Here is a 21,118-nt window from a genome sequence, read left to right on the forward strand (position 1 = left end):
GCGCAAGGGTTACAGCCCAGCTACGCACATGCGCCCGGTGTCCCGTGAATGGAGCATGTGTGGGATTTTGAGCTTGACGTGGATTATTTAGGTGGAGACGGCCAGTTATGTCAGTAGGTAGGCTGTGTTGCGTAGGCTGTGTTGCGTAGGCTGTGTTGCGTAGGCTGTACGTTCTGCGTATTCAATCCATGATGAAACTCCTCATTCTATAAGAACAGTAATGTGGATTTAGGGTTCATTGGGGGACATCGTCCAGATTGCCCTTTCCACCACTGATAATTTTATAGATTTTGACTGGCAACAGATACCTGATAAATCCGTCATGACTGCAAGAATGAAGTCTTCTGCTCGCAGAACCTGCTTCCTCTAGAGTTGACGTTCTCTCCTTCGGGTGGACAGATCACGAGTGTGATAGCACTTATTGAGGCAGCGCGTTCACCGGTGGTGACCCTTAAAGCAATGCTTTGATGGCTAACCCCAAGCTACGTAACCACATTTTCCATGATGAGTGAATCATACAGGGTAAAGCAGAAGGTGTGACATGGGGGGGGGGGGGGGTAAGACTGTCAAAAGCAAAAAATAACCATTGTAATAAACACTTCTCCATTCTGACAAAAATGAAGCTTCAGATCGGCCGCTCGTCTTTCGCTTTTCTCATGATTTTTTCTATTCCGCTAACCGGTAAGGAGCTGATCGTCTGTCTTGGGGGAAAAAAAAAGATATATTTTTTTGTTTTACAATTTAATATTTGCTAAATTATTATCTGGAAATCAAAAAGTATAATATAGTTTATGAAATGTACCTTTTTTTTTTTTTTTTTTTTTTTTTTTTTTTTACGTAATTTTAATACTTTTTAGGATTTATAGCTACTATTGTATTGAGGGTTTTTTTTTATTTTATTTTATTTTATTTTATTTTGCATACAACCCTAATAATTCTGCTTCTACTTGATTTAAAAAAAAAATAAAAAAAATAATAATTATAAAGAATTATAAAAAAAAAATAACCGGAAGGGATATTTATTATTCATTTTTCATCTGCTGTAAAACCTTACATATAATAAGTCTAATTTTTATAATCCAATATAAAGCTTTATACTAGAAACTGAAAAATTTTTTTGGGGAAAAAACCCCTTCATTCCTCCACTCTAGGATTATATTTAAGAACCTTCACACAAATCTTTTAAAATTTTGAAAAACAACTTGCACAAAAAACTGCATTTTATTTCTTTTCTTGTCAAAATTGCAGAATTCTCTAGGTCTACATTTTCCCTTAGGCAATATGTGACATATTTTCCCTTTTATTATACACCTTTTTTTTCATTGTGTATAATGCATTTCTTTTTTTTTTTTTTTATAAAGTTTTTGACATTATAAATCATCTGATACTAAGTGGAATTTTAGAATCACACAAAACCAAAAAGGCCAAGAAAACAAAATGTGCTCCAGCATTGAAGCAGTTAAAACAAGAATCCCTAACGCCCGAAAAATTTATTTTCTGCTAGTTTCATGACGTGTCCAAAATAAAAGCTGAAGATTTTTTTTTCTCTTCTGTTAACTATTTCAATGCTGGAGCACTTTTTTTTGGGGGGGGGATTTTCTGGTGTTACCAGGACTGCTTCATCCACACTGAAGGAGGTAAGCTTTCAAATTTTTCTACATCTAAAGAAAAATCTCAAAGTAATAAATTATGTTAGTTTAAAAATGCACCAAAAACATTGAAACAATGGCAGAAAAAAAGTGTGAAAATGCTGGAGTTCTTGGTGGCAATTCATTAATTTTTAGATTTTATTTTTTTTTTCATTTTTAGATATTTTATTTATTTACTCACATTAACTCCATAGCACTTTACAGACATTATATCATCACTGTCCCCATTGGGGCTCACAATCTACATTCCCTATCAGTATGTCTTTGGAGTGTGGGAGGAAACCGGAGAACCCGGAGGAAACCCACACAAACACCGGGAAGAACATACAAACTCCTTGCAGATGTTGTACTCGGTGAGATTTGAACCCAGGACCCCAGCACTGCAGTGCTAACCACTGAGCCACCGTCCTGCCCAATAACTATGTATATGTATATATATGTATTTGAACTGTTGATCGTCGGTTCAGACTAAAATGTAGAGTAATGACGTGCTATATAAATGTGATGTTCTGATCACGATCATTTCAAAATAGTTGTTTGTTTAGTATTAGTTGTAAAATTTAAAACCACTTTTTACATATTATTAAATTTTTTTTATAGATTTTTTTTTTTTTTTTTTTGCAGTTTTGTATCGTGAAAGCCTGTATCCTCACCCCTCCCTTGTCGGCCATGAGCCCTCGCGGGGGCAGGGTCCTCTCTCCTTCTGTACCAGTTTGCCATTGCTTTTTTGTTCAAGATTTTTGGTACTTGTTTTCACATGTAAAGCGCCATGGAATAAATGGCGCTATAATAATAACAAATAATAATAATTTAAGCTAGAGAACCCAATTTCTTCATTTCGATGATTGACCCTTAGGCCACATTCACACATTTAGTATTTCCCATTAGTATTTTTAAGCCAAAACCAGGAGTGGGTAGCCTGGGTGTACTATTTAAAGACAGAAGTTTTTTTTTTTTTTCTTTTCTAGATTGTTTAGCACTTTAATAAATGTGATGTAGAAGTTAGTTAATTACCCATTTTAGATGCATTGATTGATTTTCTGTTTTGGGCACTTTTGCTATTCTTTTATCTTGCTAAGAAGATTGGATTTTTTTTTTTTTTTTTTTTATTGCTGTCTTTGTGCATGGCATACGTTAAGCTAAAGGGTTAGATTCATCCTATAAATTAAAATTCTAAAACTACAACTTGAAAGAAAATACCAAACATCTTCTTATCGGCATCACTTCCTTTAGTTATAGCGAGGATCCAATAATAACCGAAAAATAGAAGAAAAGAAATTTCATTTTTGAAATACATTATGGAGTGTAGAACGCCATGCCTGAGAGTGCTCCGAACAGACTTCTGATCTACGGAAGATAAAAACACAGGAAATATAGATACTGGCCTAATAGATCCTATACGCTACATAAAAAAGACAGTTTTACATTGTTATAATTTGACAACGTTTCTACCAAGAGATCTTCCCAGTTCAGTTGAAATTAACCTAGATTAGATAAATTTGGATTGGCAAAACTGCACAGAAGGGGGAACTAGGATTTAAAGCTAGTGTGCTATGTAATACTGGTGGTTTTTGGTATATATATATATATATATATATATATATATATATATATATATATATATATATATATATATATATATAATATAATTTTTTTTTTTTTTTTTCATCCATGCTCTGCTGGGATTGAGCTACACAGATATTCGAGCATTGATCACTAATTGTCTACCAGGTGGAAATTGCCGACAGTGCATTTGATCCATTTTTGCCAAATCACACCCCACATAAATATACCCCCCCCCCCCCCCAACATTCGGACCATAAGACGCACCCCCCCCCCCATTTTCCTCCAAAATTTTGGAGGAAAAAAGTGCGTCTTATGGTCCGGAAAATATGGTATATATATATTTATTATTTTTAGATATATATTTATTATACTTTTAAGTTATTCCGGTCGTGTGGATGCATAATAAAGTTAGTAGTTTTTTTTTTTTTACGTAGAATGTGCAAAAAATCTAGCTATTACAAATTCTATGCAAAAAAACGACTAACTTTATTACGCATCCACACGACCGGAATAATGAAAAGTATTAATTAACTAGTTGAGTTTATCGTGAAATGTGAACTGTAATACAAGACACAACAGTGAAACAATGAAAAAAGGTTGACTTCTAAAATGGAGAGGCAAAAACGAAAAAAAAAAAAAAAAATTGGCTAGTCTTGTGCGATTTGGTTATTTTCGGGTGATTAGAACAAGAATAGTATTTTCTACTTATGGATATATCAATCGCACTAGGACTGTAGACGGAATGAAAAAGTCAGCACAGATGACCAAAGTGCTTCTCAACCAAAAAAAGCAAGTACAAATAAACAATTTTTGGAAAATTTATGTTCATCAAATAAATAGATGATATGGATTATTTGAATATATTATAATATACAGTGCTGGCCAAAAGTATTGGCACCCCTGCAATTCTGTCAGATAATACTCAGTTTCTTCCTGAAAATGATTGAAATCACAAATTCTTTGGTATTATTCTCTTCATTTAATTTGTCTTCAATGAAAAAAACACAAAAATAATTGTCCTAAAGCCAAATTGGATATAATTCCACACCAAACCTAAAAAAGGGGGGTGGACAAAAGTATTGGCACTATTTGAAAAATCATGTGATGCTTCTCTAATTCGTGTAATTAACAGCACCTGTAACTTACCTGTGGCACCTAACAGGTGTTGGCAATAACTAAATCACACTTGCACCCAGTTAACATGGATTAAAGTTGACTCAACCTCTGTCCTGTGTCCTTGTGTGTACCACATTGGGCATGGAGAAAAGAAAGAAGACCAAAGAACTGTCTGAGGACTTGAGAAACCAAATTGTGAGAAAGCATGAGCAATCTCAAGGCTACAAGTCCATCTCCAAAGACCTGAATGTTCCTGTGTCTTCCGTGCGCAGTGTCATCAAGAAGTGTAAAGCCCATGGCACTGTGGCTAACCTCCCTAGATGTGGACGGAAAAGAAAAATTGACGAGAGATTTCAACGCAAGATTGTGCGGATGGTGGATAAAGAACATCGACTAACATCCAAACAAGTTCAAGTTGCCCTGCAGTCCGGGGGTACAACAGTGTCAACCCGTACTATCCGTCGGCGTCTGAATGAAAAGGGACTGTATGGTAGGATACCCAGGAAGACCCCACTTCTTACCCCGAGACATAAAAAAGCCAGGCTGGAGTTTGCCAAAACTTACCTGAGAAAGCCTAAAACGTTTTGGAAGAATGTTCTCTGGTCAGATGAGACAAAAGTAGAGCTTTTTGGCAAAAAACATCAACATAGAGTGTACAGGAAAAAAAAGAGGCATTCAAAGAAAAGAACACGGTCCCTACAGTCAAACATGGCGGAGGTTCCCTGATGTTTTGGGGTTGCTTTGCTGCCTCTGGCACTGGACTGCTTGACCGTGTGCATGGCATTATGAAGTCTGAAGACTACCAACAAATTTTGCAGCATAATGTAGGGCCCAGTGTGAGAAAGCTGGGTCTCCCTCAGAGGTCATGGGTCTTCCAGCAGGACAATGACCCAAAACACACTTCCAAAAGCACTATAAAATGGTTTGAGAGAAAGCACTGGAGACTTCTAAGGTGGCCAGCAATGAGTCCAGACCTGAATCCCATAGAACACCTGTGGAGAGATCTCAAAATGGCAGTTTGGAGAAGGCACCCTTCAAATATCAGGGACCTGGAGCAGTTTGCCAAAGAAGAATGGTCTACAATTCCAGCAGAGCATTGTAAGAAACTCATTGATGGTTACCGGAAGCGGTTGTTCGCAGTTATTTTGGCTAAAGGTTGTGCAACCAAGCATTAGGCTGAGGGTGCCAATACTTTTGTCCGGCCCATTTTTGGAGTTTTGTGTGAAATGATCAATGATTTGATTTTTGCTTCATTCTCTTTTGTGTTTTTTCCTTGCAAGCAAATTAAATGAAGATAATAATACCAAAGAATTTGTGATTGCAATCATTTTCAGGAAGAGACTGAGTATTATCTGACAGAATTGCAGGGGTGCCAATACTTTTGGCCAGCACTGTATTTTATTTATTATCTCTATCTTTTTTTATATTCAAAAGCTGATATCTTTTATATTATAAACATTGACACCACTAATTCATACACCTACCCTTATAATACAAGCCATTGTATGTTTTTTATTTCGGTTTTATCGTGCTGTTACACTGTATGCAGCTCTGTGGGACAACGCTGTATTCATTGCAATTTATACATTTTTATTGCATTATATTTTTTCTGGTTTGTTGTTTTCATATGTATTTGGTTAATTTTTTTTTTTATAGTTTGCACATTTTGCTTTTTCGATTACCAGCACTGGTGATATGTTGGGTTATATGTTGGTTTATGTATTTGCCAGTGTTCACACCTTAGGCTGGCTTCACATGTCCAAGTTTTACAGTCCGTGTCCGGACCACGATTTCTGGCCTCGAGTAAATCTTTAAAGAAACAGTCAAAGGAAAAAATATTTCTAATTTTCCGATGGACACATTTTCAGGAAAATGTTCTCTGCCAGCCTTATTTTTTTTCTTGTCTCCTCTGGACATTCCCCTCTTCTCTATTGTTCCATTGCTCCCAATCAATGTCTATTCTGGTAACCATGACCTGGAATATCCATACCTTTGGGAATTTTGATTTTATAATAGGCTTTGGATATCGTGTCCCGTTTTATGAACTGTCCATGAACTTTATGGATGGTTGGTGACTCTGTTGTGTGCTTAAAGGCGATCTGTAAACAGGTCAAGTGTCGTTTATATTTTGCACTTATTTTCTTCCCTCTGCTTCTCTCAATATCCCTTTTATGTTTTTTTTTTGTTTTTTGTTTTTTTTTTGTAAATCCATCATACGGTTCCAGAGATATGGGCATTTTTATTTATTTCTACTTTTTTTTTTTTTTTTTTTTGTGGGTGAGGCTCTCGGGATCCTCTCGGGCGTGTCTTTGTCTTTAGGCTCCATAATTACTCTGTGAGGCTCTTTCCCATGTGAAGACAATTAAAAATTAGCACTGAATAAAAAGGCCCATATCTGTAGAATCCGAGGGCGTTTTTAAAAAAAGAACAAAAACCGGGAGCAGCAGGAATAAAATAAGAGCAAAAACTGGACACGTTTTGACCTGGTGACATGTCCTCTTTAATGTCTTAATTGTCCAAAACCAAGTCTCACAAACAAAAATAGTTACAGGTGAATCTCACTAAATTAGAATATCATCAAAAAGTTAATTTATTTCAGCTCTTCAATACAAAAAGTGAAACCCCTATATTACACAGAGTGATCTAGTTCCAGTGTATATTTCTGTTAATGTTGATGACATGGCTCCCCAAACCATCACTGATTGTGGAAACTTCACACGAGACCTCCAGCAGCTTGGATTGTGGCCTCTCCACTCTTCCTCCAGACTCTGGGACCTTGTGGAGTGTGTCAGTGACTGCCTTCTGGACATCTGTCAAGTCAGCAGTCTTCCCCATGATTGTGGAGCCTACTGAAACAGACTAAGGGACCTTTTTAAATGCTTAGGAAGCCTTTGCAGGTGTTTTTTGTTAATTATTCTAATTTACTGAGATAATGACTTTTGTGCTTTCATTGGCTGTCAGCCATAATCATCAACATTAACAGAAATAAATGCTTGAAATAGATCACTCTGTGTGTAATGACTCTATATAATATATGAGTTTCACTTTTTGTATTGAAGAACTGAAATAAATTTAACTTTTTGCTGATATTCTAATTTTGTGAGATGCACCTGTATATCTTGATGGAGGTAGAATCTCGGTGGGTCACCGTACTACGTCTCCACGTCTAGTTTTATTGTAGTATGTATATGGGAAATTTATGTGAAAATAGGTTCTTAGCAGTCACATTGCCTGTATGTCTAATACATGATATAGGACTGGTGGTCAACTAAAGGCCACACGAAAATGAAGTGGGTCATGTATTCTCCTCATGACCACAGAGGTTTCTTCTAGTTAGCAGCTCGGTCTGAGTGACTAATGTTTCACGTTCTTTCCATCTGCGTGAGCCTTACGACTTAGTCCTGATGTTCTTCCCTCTTAGTCCTGATGTTCTTCCCTGATGATTATTTCTAATGATGCATTAAGCCTCACGCACTGAAGAACACATTTTAAAGCCTAAATTTCTTGACAAAATAATATATAACAGGTACTACGATCTAGGTTACACCAGTGCAGTAAGTTTCCTGTGTGAAGCCACGATCTACTCCAATTGATGTGTGTACCTGTCAATCAAATTATCACTTCTTGACTCTATGACCACAGATTAGTGTGTGCCGAGAGTAGATGGAAGATAGGAAATAACGTCCTAATGTGCATAAAGCGATAAAGATTTTGTATGGGAATTAGAAGGGTCATAGATGTAACAATGCCTTTCTACCCCAGTGATATCATTAAGGGTTTCACCTGCTAAGAACTGCAAATCGGTTCTCATACTTTGCTCTGATGAGGGGTAACAGCCTGAAACTCCGTGTCTTCAAATTGAGATTCTGATTTGGCTTTTATCCTAAGTCATATTGCACGACTCGTTTAAAAGGTTGATTGCGACTTGTAGGATCGCTGCTTCCAATAGGTGGCGCTATAGAGTACAAGTCCTCTTTTTCTTTGAAGTGGCAATTTGCATACCTGCTCAGTGAGCACTTTAGGCAAACCATAATCCCATCAGGTTAATTTGGACATCTTCATCCTTTTTTCTGCTGTTTGACTTGAAAAGTTTGCTCATGTACCATGTTCTTGGTCATGTTCTCATCGAGTAAAAAACTGAAGGACTGTATGACCCCCCACAGCCTGTTCTCTAAAGATTAAGGCTCCAGTAGAGAGAGAGAGAGAGAGCGGATCTCTGCCTAGGTTCCTACTACTCTTGGGGAAGAAGACCTTGTTTTAGTAAGTTTTGCCTTCCGGAGACCATATTAGTGTGGCGCCACTCCCGGATGGATTCTCCCAGTGCTCCTAGAGTTGATTGACAGGTCTCTCCCTTATGTATACATAATAAGACCTGTCAATCATATACATTTTTTTTTTAAGATATACCTGAAATGCTTCGGCGTTTCAGAGAATACTATAGCTGGAAAACCTACAAGAAGCGAAATGAACATGAACATAAACCCTGCTGTAAATAAATAAAAAGCAAGTGCATTTAAATAAAATAGGGTTCTTAGTAACACTTTTTTTGATCAAAAATAGTATATAAGCCATCCCACCACAACAAGGTGAACCCATTCGGGATAGTCCTACACTGTCTAATATTAAAAACCTTACCATGTGTCAACGTTGACCTCAATGTGTGAATAAGGGCAGACCCAGGACTGGGTTCCAAACTGTGAACACCAGCCTAGAGGAGCTTTAAATGTATTATCGAGCTTTAGGAAGCCTTTGCCATCTTTTGTGTGGCCAGCTTAAAGTTGAAGAAAAGGGGTGATTTTTAACTATGGCGTCATTTGGGAGAAATTTAACAATGAGGTTTTAGCAGAAAAATGTTACTTCATTGTCATCTGTAAAGAAGTTTGATCTGTCTGAAATCAGACTGCCGGCCAGTATGGTCTAATATGTGTTTAGCTGTGTGGAGATATGATCATTCACCAATCAGTCATTGAAGGGTTGTTCAACCATCGACCTACTTCTATTTGATGTGTATGGCCATCTTTACTCCTTTACAGGAGCCGTCCAAGCAGGATTGGTGGTGACACAACCAGAGGGCGTGACGGCAGACGTTGGAAAGTCGGTGACCATCACTTGCTCGTTTACGTCTGAGTCTCCTTCCTACTCTGTGACCTGGTCCATAGGGTGCAATAGTACCGAGAACCTTCGGTATAACTTGTGTTACCAGCGTAGGGTAAACCTCTCCTTCCCAGATGCTGTCAAAACACCACAAAACTCAGAAGTACCCAACTATGAGGGGAAGACCACAATCACTATCAACAACCTGACAGAGAATGACTCGGGAAGGTTCTGCTGTCATATAACGTCTGGGAGAAAGACTGGAAAAGGAGCTGGGACCAGACTGGAGGTCACTCCAAGATCATTTTCTGCAGGTATTATATGAGTAGTAGTTTATAGCCGTATCCACTGAATTGTAAGTGTAGCTGGATCTAAGAATCGTAGATTACTCTCGGTCAGAGGAACTTGAGAAATAAGAAATTTGTCATAAAAGTACAGAGACCTGACCCCATTTGGACCCAAGATCGTGGTGAAATTTGATTAAGCATTTTTATACTTTTTCATAACCCTTATGTTATTTTCTTGATACTATCATGATAATGGCAGAAAAGACCCTGGTGGTCCCATCTAGGCTGCATCTAGCTAGGCTGCACAAGATCGAACTTCCTACAGATCGTCCAAGTCACCATGGCTCGAAATTGAGCCAAAAGCCGTTAACATTTATTATTTTTTTATTTTAAGTATATCCTGACCCAATTAGCTATTCTACAGTGTCACTACTTTTACAGGAAAAGAGCCTTTCTCAAACATGAGATTTTACCCCTTATTCCATTGGTTGGAGATGATGAAATTGTGAATAAAACGCAATTCTGCTATGGTTTTTGGGGTTTCGTTTTTTTATACCATTCATTCCATGGTAAAAATGTCTCTGAAACATAATTCACTAAGTCAGTACCATTACAGTGAAACAAAACTTTCATCAATTTGACTTTTTTAGTTAAATTATGAAAAAAATCAACAGTTAAAAAAAAAAAATTGGAAAATTTGTTATTTTTCTGCTGTTGGAGCTGTTTTTGCGTGGTAAGCTCACACCAACTTCACAGGAGTGCCACGAGGGTAACCCAGCGGTGCCCCGCGATCATGTCGCGGAGGGCTGATGTGAGCAGGGTATGCGAGAGATCCAGCACACGTTCCATTTAAATCCTGCTGTCAGAGATGGACAGTGGCATTTAAATGGTTAACAGCCACGGACGAAGCTCAACTGTAATATTTACTTTTTTTTTTTCTTAGAACCACAGGATCAAGAACAATTGACAATGTATATATCCTACGCCGTGATTGGGGCTGAAGCATTTGTTATAGTAATCCTGATTGCTGTGGTTATTAGGAATCATCCCCGAGGTTTGTATGAATGTATCTCTAGATCTTTCAATAGTAATAATTCCCATGATTTACCACCAGCCATTTTGTCACATGTTGGTAAAGGCAGACTGCATTGCGAGGGGCAAGATGTGATACATTGGGGGGGTGAGAGGCTGGATGTGATACACTGGGGGCGAGAGGCTGGATGTGATACACTGGGGGGTGAGAGGCTGGATGTGATACACCGGGGAGGGGGTGTGAGAGGCTGGATGCCATACACCGGGGAGGGGGGGTGTGAGAGGCTGGATGCCATACACCGGGGAGGGGGGGTGTGAGAGGCTGGATGCCATACACCGGGGAGGGGGGGTGTGAGAGGCTGGATGCCATACACCGGGGAGGGGGGGTGTGAGAGGCTGGATGCCATACACCGGGGAGGGGGGGTGTGAGAGGCTGGATGCCATACACCGGGGAGGGGGGGTGTGAGAGGCTGGATGCCATACACCGGGGAGGGGGGGTGTGAGAGGCTGGATGCCATACACCGGGGAGGGGGGGTGTGAGAGGCTAGATGCCATACACCGGGGGTGGGGGGTGAGAGGCTGGATGCCATACACCGGGGGTGGGGGGTGAGAGGCTGGATGCGATACACCGGGGAGGGGGAGTGAGAGGCTGGATGCCATACACCGGGGAGGGGGGGTGAGAGGCTGGATGCCATACACCGGGGAGGGGGGGTGAGAGGCTGGATGCCATACACCGGGGAGGGGGGGTGAGAGGCTGGATGCCATACACCGGGGTGGGGGGTGAGAGGCTGGATGCAATACACCGGGGAGGGGGAGTGAGAGGCTGGATGCCATACACCGAGGGTGGGGGGTGAGAGGCTGGATGCCATACACCGGGGGTGGGGGGTGAGAGGCTGGATGCCATACACCGGGTGGGGGGGGGTTAGAGTGAGGGGCTGGATGCGATACACCGGGGGGTGAGAGGCTGGATGCGATACACCGGGGGGAGTGAGAGACTGGATGCCCCAGGTTTTGCTCGTTTAAATTACAGTACCTTGCATAATGTCCTGGCTTGTGACAGCGGCGGCAGATGGGTTGGCCGTCCTGGTCGTAGCGGTCACTGTTCCTCCCTCTGGTTGGTGGAATCCTCCTCTGTTGTCGCCACGGGACGTCCTTCGGACTGGAAGCCAGCTGGATCTTCCCTTTGGGGGACACCTGCAAGGACTGCACAGTTTTGGTTAGTGCAGCTACACTTTTAGTCAGCTCTTGGACCTGAAGGTGCAGGTCTGTAGACGGATCATTGTCCAGAGTCTGTGCATCAGCTCCCACAGGCTCTGGGGAAAAGGGTGCCACCTCCTGGTGGTAGGTGATAGCTGGGCGCCGGTGAGATGTAGCGCCACCTGGTGTTGGTTCTCGCAGCACCCGGATAGCTCTGTCTTTAAATTGTGCAAAGTCGAGATCAGGGTTTTGCAGAGCCATTATGCGCAGCTGTGTCCGGTGAGCGATGGACAGTAGACCCTCAATAAAGTGCCCAGTTAACAGTCTATTCTTATCATGCACACTGTCGGGGTCTACCTGTTTGATGGCACTCAGCGCCTCCTGCAGGTTTAGAGCATAGTCCCGTACACTGTCTTGCGCCCGTTGTTTGCACCCATAAAACTTCCTTTTTATCTCAGCTGTAGTACGGGTGTCAAAGGTATCCTTTAGGCGGGCCAGTATCTCTTTCACAGTCCCTTTGTCTCTGGCTGACCAGGACTTCACTTCTCTCTGGGCTGCACCAATCAACTGGCCTATGAAGATGCTCACTTTCTGCTCCTCGGACAGGGGGTACACTTTGAACAAGCTGCTCAGTCTTTCTTTAAAGTCACTCAGGGTGTGTGACTCTCCTGAGTACTGGGGCAACCACGCCGCCCCCGGTATATATGGCATGTAGAATAGCATTACCGCGGCAGCGGCCGCGCCTGCATATTGGGCGTCTTCCTCCCCCCTAGTGAACCGTGGCCTACCTTCTTTCACTTTCCTTCCGTAGGCCGCAGTTCCGCAGGCGATGGTCTCCTTCCAGGACCTGGCGCTGCGTCAGGAGGGGCTTGGGCTTCGTGCGCTTCCAGCGGTTACGCCCCTCTTCTTCCCGCGCGGCGATCCGGAAATGGCGGCCAATTGCGGGAAACAGAGGCAATTGGCGGGAAAACTTCACCACGGTATACGACACAGTTCGTGAAGGCGCACAGTACCCGGTGGTAATGGGCACGTAATCCTGCAGACTACGCCAAAGTTGACGCGCCCCCTGGGCCGTGGGGTACCCGGAGCCGGGCCTGTAGATGCTGGGGGTTGTAGTCACCGTGGCGGTGACCCAGGTGGTCAATCCAAGGGTAGTTTATGTATAGGTTTATAATGTCCGACTACGACACCTGTGGAGTGCGGTTAATAGAGACCGCCGCTGCGGAACAGTCCTCTGAAGCCAGTGGTATAGCAGCAAAGGTGGTATAACTCCCCACAGGAAGAGTTAGCTTCAGGGCAGCATGTGTGGATGATGGTGGTTGTGCAGGGTGTTGCAGTGCAGAAATAACCACAGAGTCCGTGCAGTGCAGTCCCAGGGTCTTTACTGGTAGCAATTAGACAGGCCTGGGCTGGAGTACTGGCTAGAGATAAGAGTCTGGTCAGTCTGGGAGCAAGCATAGAGTCCCCCTGGACAGGTGGAGTTGTAGGCCTGCCGTTCTCGCTATACTCTTTGGCTATTCTGCTTGTAGCTGTGTTGTAGCCCACGTCCCTGAGTGTAACGTGCGGTGCTCACCCGTATGGCTGGCAGCTCGGGCCTTCTGGATGCCTCGCTCCTCCTTGGCGGTACTGGTCCCTCGGTGCTGCTGAGCCTCCGGGCGTCTGATGGGGCCAGGAGACCTGCAATCTCCTGCCCTGCGGTATATGCTGCTGGGCCTGAAGGGTCCCACAGCCTCAGACTCCGGTGTCTGGTTCCTTGTGTAGTCCAGCTAGCTCCAGTCCCTAGCTCCTCTCTCTTCAACGTCCTAATCTCAACTCCTCACACTAAGCTAAACTAACCCCGCCCCCAGATCCAGTTGCCAAGGGGTCCTCCCCTTGCTGGTCTGAAGCCAGGAAGTGTTGCATGTGTTATCTTCCTGACCAGGAAACCCCTGCTTGCCTCCAGACATGGCATTACCTCTTTTGAGGGAAGCAATACCACTGTGGAAACCAGACCCTTGGGGTGCCACAGATGCGATACACAGGGGAGGGGGGGTGAGAGGCTGGATACCATACACCGGGGAGGGGGGGTGAGAGGCTGGATGCCATACACCGGGGAGGGGGGGTGAGAGGCTGGATGCCATACACCGGGGAGGGGGGGTGAGAGGCTGGATGCCATACACCGGGGAGGGGGGGGTGAGAGGCTGGATGCCATACACCGGGGAGGGGGGGTGAGAGGCTGGATGCCATACACCGGGGAGGGGGGATGAGAGGCTGGATGCCATACACCGGGGGTGGGGGGTGAGAGGCTGGATGCGATACACCGGGGAGGGGGGGGTGAGAGGCTGGATGTGATACACCGGGGAGGGGGGGATGAGAGGCTGGATGCCATACACCGGGGATGGGGGGTGAGAGGCTGGATGCCATACACCGGGGAGGGGGGGTGAGAGGCTGGATGCCATACACTGGGGAGGGGGGGTGAGAGGCTGGATGCCATACACCGGGGAGGGGGGGTGAGAGGCTGGATGCCATACACCGGGGGTGGGAGGTGAGAGGCTGGATGCCATACACCGGGGAGGGGGGGGTGAGAGGCTGGATGCCATACACCGGGGAGGGGGGGGTGAGAGGCTGGATGCCATACACCGGGGGTGGGGGGTGAGAGACTGGATGCCATACACCGGGGGTGGGAGGTGAGAGGCTGGATGCCATACACTGGGGAGGGGGGGGTGAGAGGCTGGATGCCATACACCGGGGAGGGGGGGGGTGAGAGGCTGGATGCCATACACCGGGGAGGGGGGGGGTGAGAGGCTGGATGCCATACACCAGGGGTGGGGGGTGAGAGGCTGGATGCCATACACCGAGGGGGGTTGAGAGTGAGGGGCAGGATGTGATACACCGGTGGGGAGTGAGAGGCTGGATGCGGTACACCGGGGGGGTGAGAGGCTGGATGTGATACACCGGGGGTGGGGGGTGAGAGGCTGGATGCAATACACCGGTTAGGGGGGGTGAGAGGCTGGATGCCATACACCGGGAGTGGGGGGTGAGAGGCTGGATGCCGTAGACCGGGGGGGTGAGAGCGAGGGTCTGGATGCGATACACTGGGGGGGGTGAGAGGCTGGATGCGATACACCGGGGAGGGGGGGAGAGAGGCTGGATGCCATACACCGGGGGTGGGGGGTGAGAGGCTGGATGCCATACACCGGGGGTGGTGGGTGAGAGGCTGGATGCCATACACCGGGGAGGGGGGGTGAGAGGCTGGATGCCATACACCGGGGAGGGGGTGGTGAGAGGCTGGATGCCATACACTGGGGGTGGGGGGTGAGAGGCTGGATGCCATATACCGGGGGTGGGGGGTGAGAGGCTGGATGCCATATACCGGGGGTGGGGGGTGAGAGGCTGGATGCCATACACTGGGGGTGGGGGGTGAGAGGCGGGATGCCATACATCGGGGGTGGGGGGTGAGAGGCTGGATGCCATACACCGGGGGTGGGGGGTGGGAGGCTGGATGCCATACACCGGGGGTGGGGGGTGAGAGGCTGGATGCCATACACTGGGAGTGGGGGGTGAAAGGCTGGATGCCATACACCGGGGGGGTTGAGAGTGAGGGGCGGGATGCGATACACCGGTGGGGAGTGAGAGGCTGGATGCGATACACTGGGGGGAGTGAGAGGCTGGATGCGATACACTGGGGGGAGTGAGAGGCTGGATGCGATACACTGGGGGGAGTGAGAGGCTGGATGCGATACACTGGGGGGAGTGAGAGGCTGGATGCGGTACACCGGGGGGGAGGGCGTGAGAGGCTGGATGCCATACACCGGGGGTGGGGGGTGAGAGGCTGGATGCCATACACCGGGGGTGGGGGGTGAGAGGCTGGATGCCATACACCTGGGAGGGGGGGGGTGAGAGGCTGGATGCCATACACCGGGGAGGGGGGGGGTGAGAGGCTGGATGCCATACACCGGGGAGGGGGGGGGTGAGAGGCTGGATGCCATACACCGGGGGTGGGGGGTGAGAGGCTGGATGCCATACACCGGGGGTGGGGGGTGAGAGGCTGGATGCCATACACCGGGGGTGGGGTGAGCGTGAGGGGTGGGATGCGATACACCGGGGGGGTGAGAGGCTGGATGCGATACACTGGGGGGAGTGAGAGGCTGGATGCGATACACTGGGGGGAGTGAGAGGCTGGATGCAATACACTGGGGGGAGTGAGAGGCTGGATGCCATACACTGGGGAGGGTGGGTGAGAGGCTGGATGCCATACACCGGGGGTGAGAGTGAGGGACGGGATGCGATACACTGGGGGGGGGGGGGTGAGAGTCTGGATGCGATACACCGGTGGGGGTGAATGGCTGGATGCGATACACTGGGGGGGGGGGGGGGGGGGTGAGAGGCTGGATGCGATACACCGGGGGGGGGGGAGTGAGAGGCTGGATGCGATACACCGGGGGGGGGGGAGTGAGAGGCTGGATGCGATACATCGGGGAGGGGGGGTGAGAGGCTGGATGCCATACACCGGGGTGGGGGGGAAGAAGCTGGATGCGATACACCAGGGAGGGGGGTATAAGAGGCTGGATGCCATACACACCGGTGGGGGGGGTGAGAGGATGAATGCTATACACTGTGGGGGAGGGGGGAGCGAGGGTCCGGATGTTATACACCATGGGTGGGGCGAGGGGCCGGATGTTATACATCGTGGGGGAGCGAGGGGCATGATGTTATACACTGGGGGCAATGGGGCCAGATGTTATACATCAGGAGCAAAGGGGCCGGAAGATATAACCTGGGGGCAACAGGAACAGATGTTATAACCTGGGTGCAATAGGTCTGGATGAGAACATAGATTTAAATGATTAAGACGTGTGTCCAATACTTTTGTCAATATTGTAGGTTTGGAGATCAGGGCTTCTGGAAATAATTTTACAATTAATATGATTATTTTTGGAAACAGTCAACAAGCATGTAAATAGACTTTCTGTAACAGGTGAGCTATTGTTCCCAGCTGCATTACATTCTAGGAGATCTAGACCTTCCCATGTTAGATTTTTTGTACTTTGCATGGTGCACAGACACAAAAAACCTAGAGAGACTAATTGAAATATAAGTTGGTGTGCATGCAGCATACAGGCACATGTTCACACTGGCCACCAAACAAACATAACCCAAGATAAAAACATGAAAAAATGTTTACCTTGCAGTAAATAAACCGCAATAGTGCATGAAAATAATATAGGATGCTTAGTCAAAATAAATTTGATCAAAAAATGTGTAAATGTATAAAATGTAACCACCTTCTTTTGCTTATTTCACAGGTTTATCGAGATCCAAAGAGCAGGTGTGTGTATAGTCATTGTAATACTATACTGGGGGTGATGTGAGGAGCAGACGTTACTCGTATATTTAATTTGCTCTGCAACGTCTATGGGGACAATAAGGATCTGACAACTTGGACACAATCTCTGACCTCTGATAACCAGAGATGTGGCTGACAGTCATCTTTCTGTCTCATTAATAATATGCAGGCCATGGGGGAGGGGTTAAAATTAATTTGACAGCAGTATGAGGTAGGGGCAGAGAGCCTGATTCCAGCAATGTGTCACTTAAGTTACTTGGTGCAGTAGTTGTGATACAATCACAGTTTTATTTGCAGCAGAGCTCTGAATGCTGAGCTGTGTATAACCCCGCCCACACCACTGAATGGCTGCTTTCTGTGTATAATCAGTGGTTGGGGTGTGGTTGGACCAGGAGACACCAGACACCTAGTCCTGTAGTGATAATCTCCTGCTGATAAAACACTGATTGTATGGAAACAGTAAGTCACAGGCTAGTAAGTGACACTTGCTGGAATTGGGATCTATGCCCCTAAATCATGCCGCTTCTTGATTACATGGCAAAAACTTGCTGACAGATTCCCTTTAAAAACAGATGGCGTATACTACTTGTACTCAAGTGGGCACATTATAGGCTTCATTTATTAAAAACTGGCCTTGCAAGCACAGCATCTAATTCCATCCTCGTCTGTTACTTCCGGGTTCCTAGTAGGGCATTTGATGAATGATGCTCATTATTCTTTCCCATGTCTTAATCATATTAGACTGATGGGAAAATGTGGCAAAACTTTTGCGTCACTATGGCATGTGCAAAATTCTTACATGGTGGAAAATCGGTAATAAATTATCCCCAATATGTTTTGTAAATCTATTACTTTACACCAAGGACAAGGCTAAGTTCTGTGTAGCTGGGGTTCAGTAAGGACTATACAGTCATCAGGAACTCTTTAACAGTACAGGTCCCCAACAATTAAAGATCCCACCAATGGCAGCAAGTTCGTTACAACCATCTAATGTGAACAAAGGCCTCCCAATTTTATTCAAACGCCCAACCCTTTTGTCCTCTGAGAGATACTACCATTATCCTTGGGGAAACCTGTGGCCGTACACATTAGTTGGCTGTTGGCCAAATGATGCGTCGGCCGATCGTTCGGCCAACAGACGTCTCCGCCGACTCTCTCATGCACATGAGTGAATATCGCTTAGTTGGCCGAGCGCTCCTGTCTTCTCTATGAGAAAGCCACAGACTGACACATCGGCCGGTGGCTTATCTTCAGGAGATCTATACGATCGCCACTCCAAATTAGAAATCGACATCTCTCCCGATGATCAGTCAGCCGATGCTACCATACACTTTAGACAGTCAGCTGAACCCATAGATACCGGCAGGATTCAGCCAACATTTTAATGTGTATGGGGACCTTAAGAATTTAATTTTGCTGAATCACCACCACAGGGGAAACTAAACATTACGCAATGCCCACTCAAACCAATGGTTTGTCTACGAGATAGAGTGCAGGTCCTCCAGAGCGAGAGATGATGTTTGATGGTGCTTCTTCACTTTGCAAAGAGATGAGGATCCTGAACACGGAACCTTTCTATATTAAGTCTCAATGGAAAGTAAGGGGTTTTCTGAATTAGGGATTCAATGGTTATTCCAAGCATGGACTCTTATGGCTTATCCCTAAGACTAGAGGTTGGACTTCTACCTATCGAGAGAAAAGGGGTAGGGTGACCTCATAAAGCAGTGTAAAGTCCCCATAGGCAGAGAATATGATGAAGAAGGCATGGGTACGTTGAGTTTGCACCATGCTAACTCCATTACAACTGAGCCAGTTTGGTTGCCTATTCCCATAGACGGCCCATGGCTTGCCCCATTGTATTCTGTGGGATGTAATGCAGTATCGATGACTATTTTGCAGAATCCGCACTTGGATCATTCCGACATCCAGTACGCTGATATCGCTAAGAAAGGTTTCCCTAAGCGGTCAAGACCTAAAGTGGAGGTGGATGCCGTCACCTACTCCGCAGTCAAGATCAACAAAGAAGAATATCTGACCCGTCTTGAGTGTGAATTATATTAAATAATCTTTAATGAAACAATATGAACAAAGCCAATACTGTTTTATGCCTAAAGAGGAGCAATGGTAGCAAATATATGATGTGCGTCCCGCTCCGCCCCTGCGGATCTTGCACTGCATAATAACACACAGTGGAGCGGTTATCCTGATGTCTACCTTTAAGCACATGTTGTACATTTCTTTAGCATGTTTTGAGTTATTAGTCTTCAAAAGTTTAATAAACTTGTACAAAGAAAAACATTTTCTTCTATATATACGAGATTCCCACAGATATAAGTGGCCTCTTCTCTAGCTTGGGAAATGTTTTAGAAGGATATGGACACCTTTAGAAGGATATGGACAACTTTAGGGGCATTTTTTACATGAATAAGTGTATTTATTTTTGTCATTAGGTTTTGTTAATAATGTTGAACTATTTGGTTTCTGCAGCCTCTATGTATCACAATTAGTGTTGAGCATTCCGATACTGTAATATCGGGTATCGGCCGATATTCGCGGTATCGGAATTCCGATACTTAATTCCGATACTTTTACAATATCGGATACCGGAATCGGAAGTTCCCATAATGCCTGCGCTCTGCAGTGTCTGTGAAGGATGACAAGTTGGATGGCAGCGCGATCCAGCCTGTCATCAGAATGCCATCCCAGCGGGGGAGAATTCTCCTGATTGTTTAAAAGCCGGCGGGCGGTATAAAGCCGCCGGCTTTTAAACAATCACACAGCCCCATACTGCTTCCCCGCAGCCTCCCACCCCGATCCTCCGCTCCCCTCGCCACCTCCCATCCCGATCGTAAGTTAGGACCGGGCGGGGAGCGCAGCTCCAAGGAGCGGGGAGTGAAAAGACCGGGCGGGGAAGCCGGCAGTGAAAAGACTTCACCGCCGGCTTTCCCGTTCTGTGCTGCGCTTTCCCGCCGGTTATTTCAAATGAACAGCTGAGGTATCAGGTGATGCCGATCAGCTGTTCATTTGAAGTCGCCGTGGTGCCCTCAGAGGGTTCATGTGAGTTCATGCTTGACTGCATTGCATGAACTCACATGAACTTTCCCACGGCCGCACAGGTCAGCCTCACCTCCCAGACCCGTCATGATTAGTGTGTGTGCGGGGTGTGTGTGCGGGGTGTGTGTGCGGGATGTGTGCGGGGTGTCTGTGCGATGTGTCTGTGCGGGTGTGTGCGGTGTGTGTGCGTGCAGGCAGACATAGGCCGATGTGACACTACTACTCCCATCGGCCTATGTCTGTCCCCCGTCCACTCCTGCCAGCAGGATCAGCTCGATGGGAGCAGTAGTTCCCATCAGACTGATCCTGCTATTTAAATTGCCCTACTGTGTCCCCAATAAATGTTAAATACATGTCATTGGTGGCCAGTGGTTACCTAAAAGAAATTAGTTCATACATTACCTGTCCCCGCCGATCGCCACCTAAAATAAAGTAAAAAATAAAAAACTACACCTATACTCACCTAGACACCTAATTCCCCGAAGCCATCGATCTCCTGTAATAAAATATAAAATAATAAACCACAATCTTATCCTTACCCCTCCGTAGTAGTCCACGAGTGTCCCACGAAGATCTCCAGTTCAGAGCAGCCACATAGAATGTGACCGCTCTGAACCGCTGCCGCCGCTAGAATGACGGGGCCGTAAGGGTTCACCAGAGTTAAGGCAGCGCTGCTCCGGTTAGCTGCTTTACGGCCCTGCTGTATAGTGAGAAATTCCCACGGTACAGCAGTGCCGTAAAGGAGGTCTCCGGAGCTGCGCTGACTGAATGCACTCCGGTGACCTCAGTCAGTGGCT

The 21,118-nt window shown here is 45.8% G+C and overlaps 1 protein-coding gene across 1 annotated transcript; it reads left to right on the forward strand.

The window, feature by feature from the left end:
- The first annotated feature begins 596 nt into the window (after positions 1-596).
- On the forward strand, positions 597-19,503 carry LOC141153286 (uncharacterized). The gene is made up of 5 exons (XM_073637996.1): positions 597-681; positions 9,365-9,739; positions 10,656-10,766; positions 17,227-17,249; positions 19,167-19,503. Exons 1-5 carry the CDS (start codon positions 618-620, stop codon positions 19,326-19,328), a joined length of 735 nt encoding a protein of 244 aa, XP_073494097.1. The 5' UTR covers positions 597-617; the 3' UTR covers positions 19,329-19,503.
- The last annotated feature ends 1,615 nt before the right edge of the window (positions 19,504-21,118 follow it).

Source organism: Phyllobates terribilis, unplaced genomic scaffold (genome assembly GCF_046119375.1).
Source record: "Phyllobates terribilis strain yellow unplaced genomic scaffold, ASM4611937v1 Scaffold_7__3_contigs__length_470593459, whole genome shotgun sequence".
NCBI lineage: Eukaryota > Metazoa > Chordata > Amphibia > Anura > Dendrobatidae > Phyllobates > Phyllobates terribilis.

Coding starts and splice junctions, on each gene's coding strand:
- LOC141153286 (XM_073637996.1), top strand. CDS start 618: ATGAAGCTTCAGATCGGCCGCTCGTCTTTCGCTTTTCTCATGATTTTT. Junction 9,740..10,655: donor TCCAAGATCATTTTCTGCAG/GTATTATATGAG, acceptor TTTTTTTCTTAG/AACCACAGGATCAAGAACAA. Junction 10,767..17,226: donor TATTAGGAATCATCCCCGAG/GTTTGTATGAAT, acceptor CTTATTTCACAG/GTTTATCGAGATCCAAAGAG.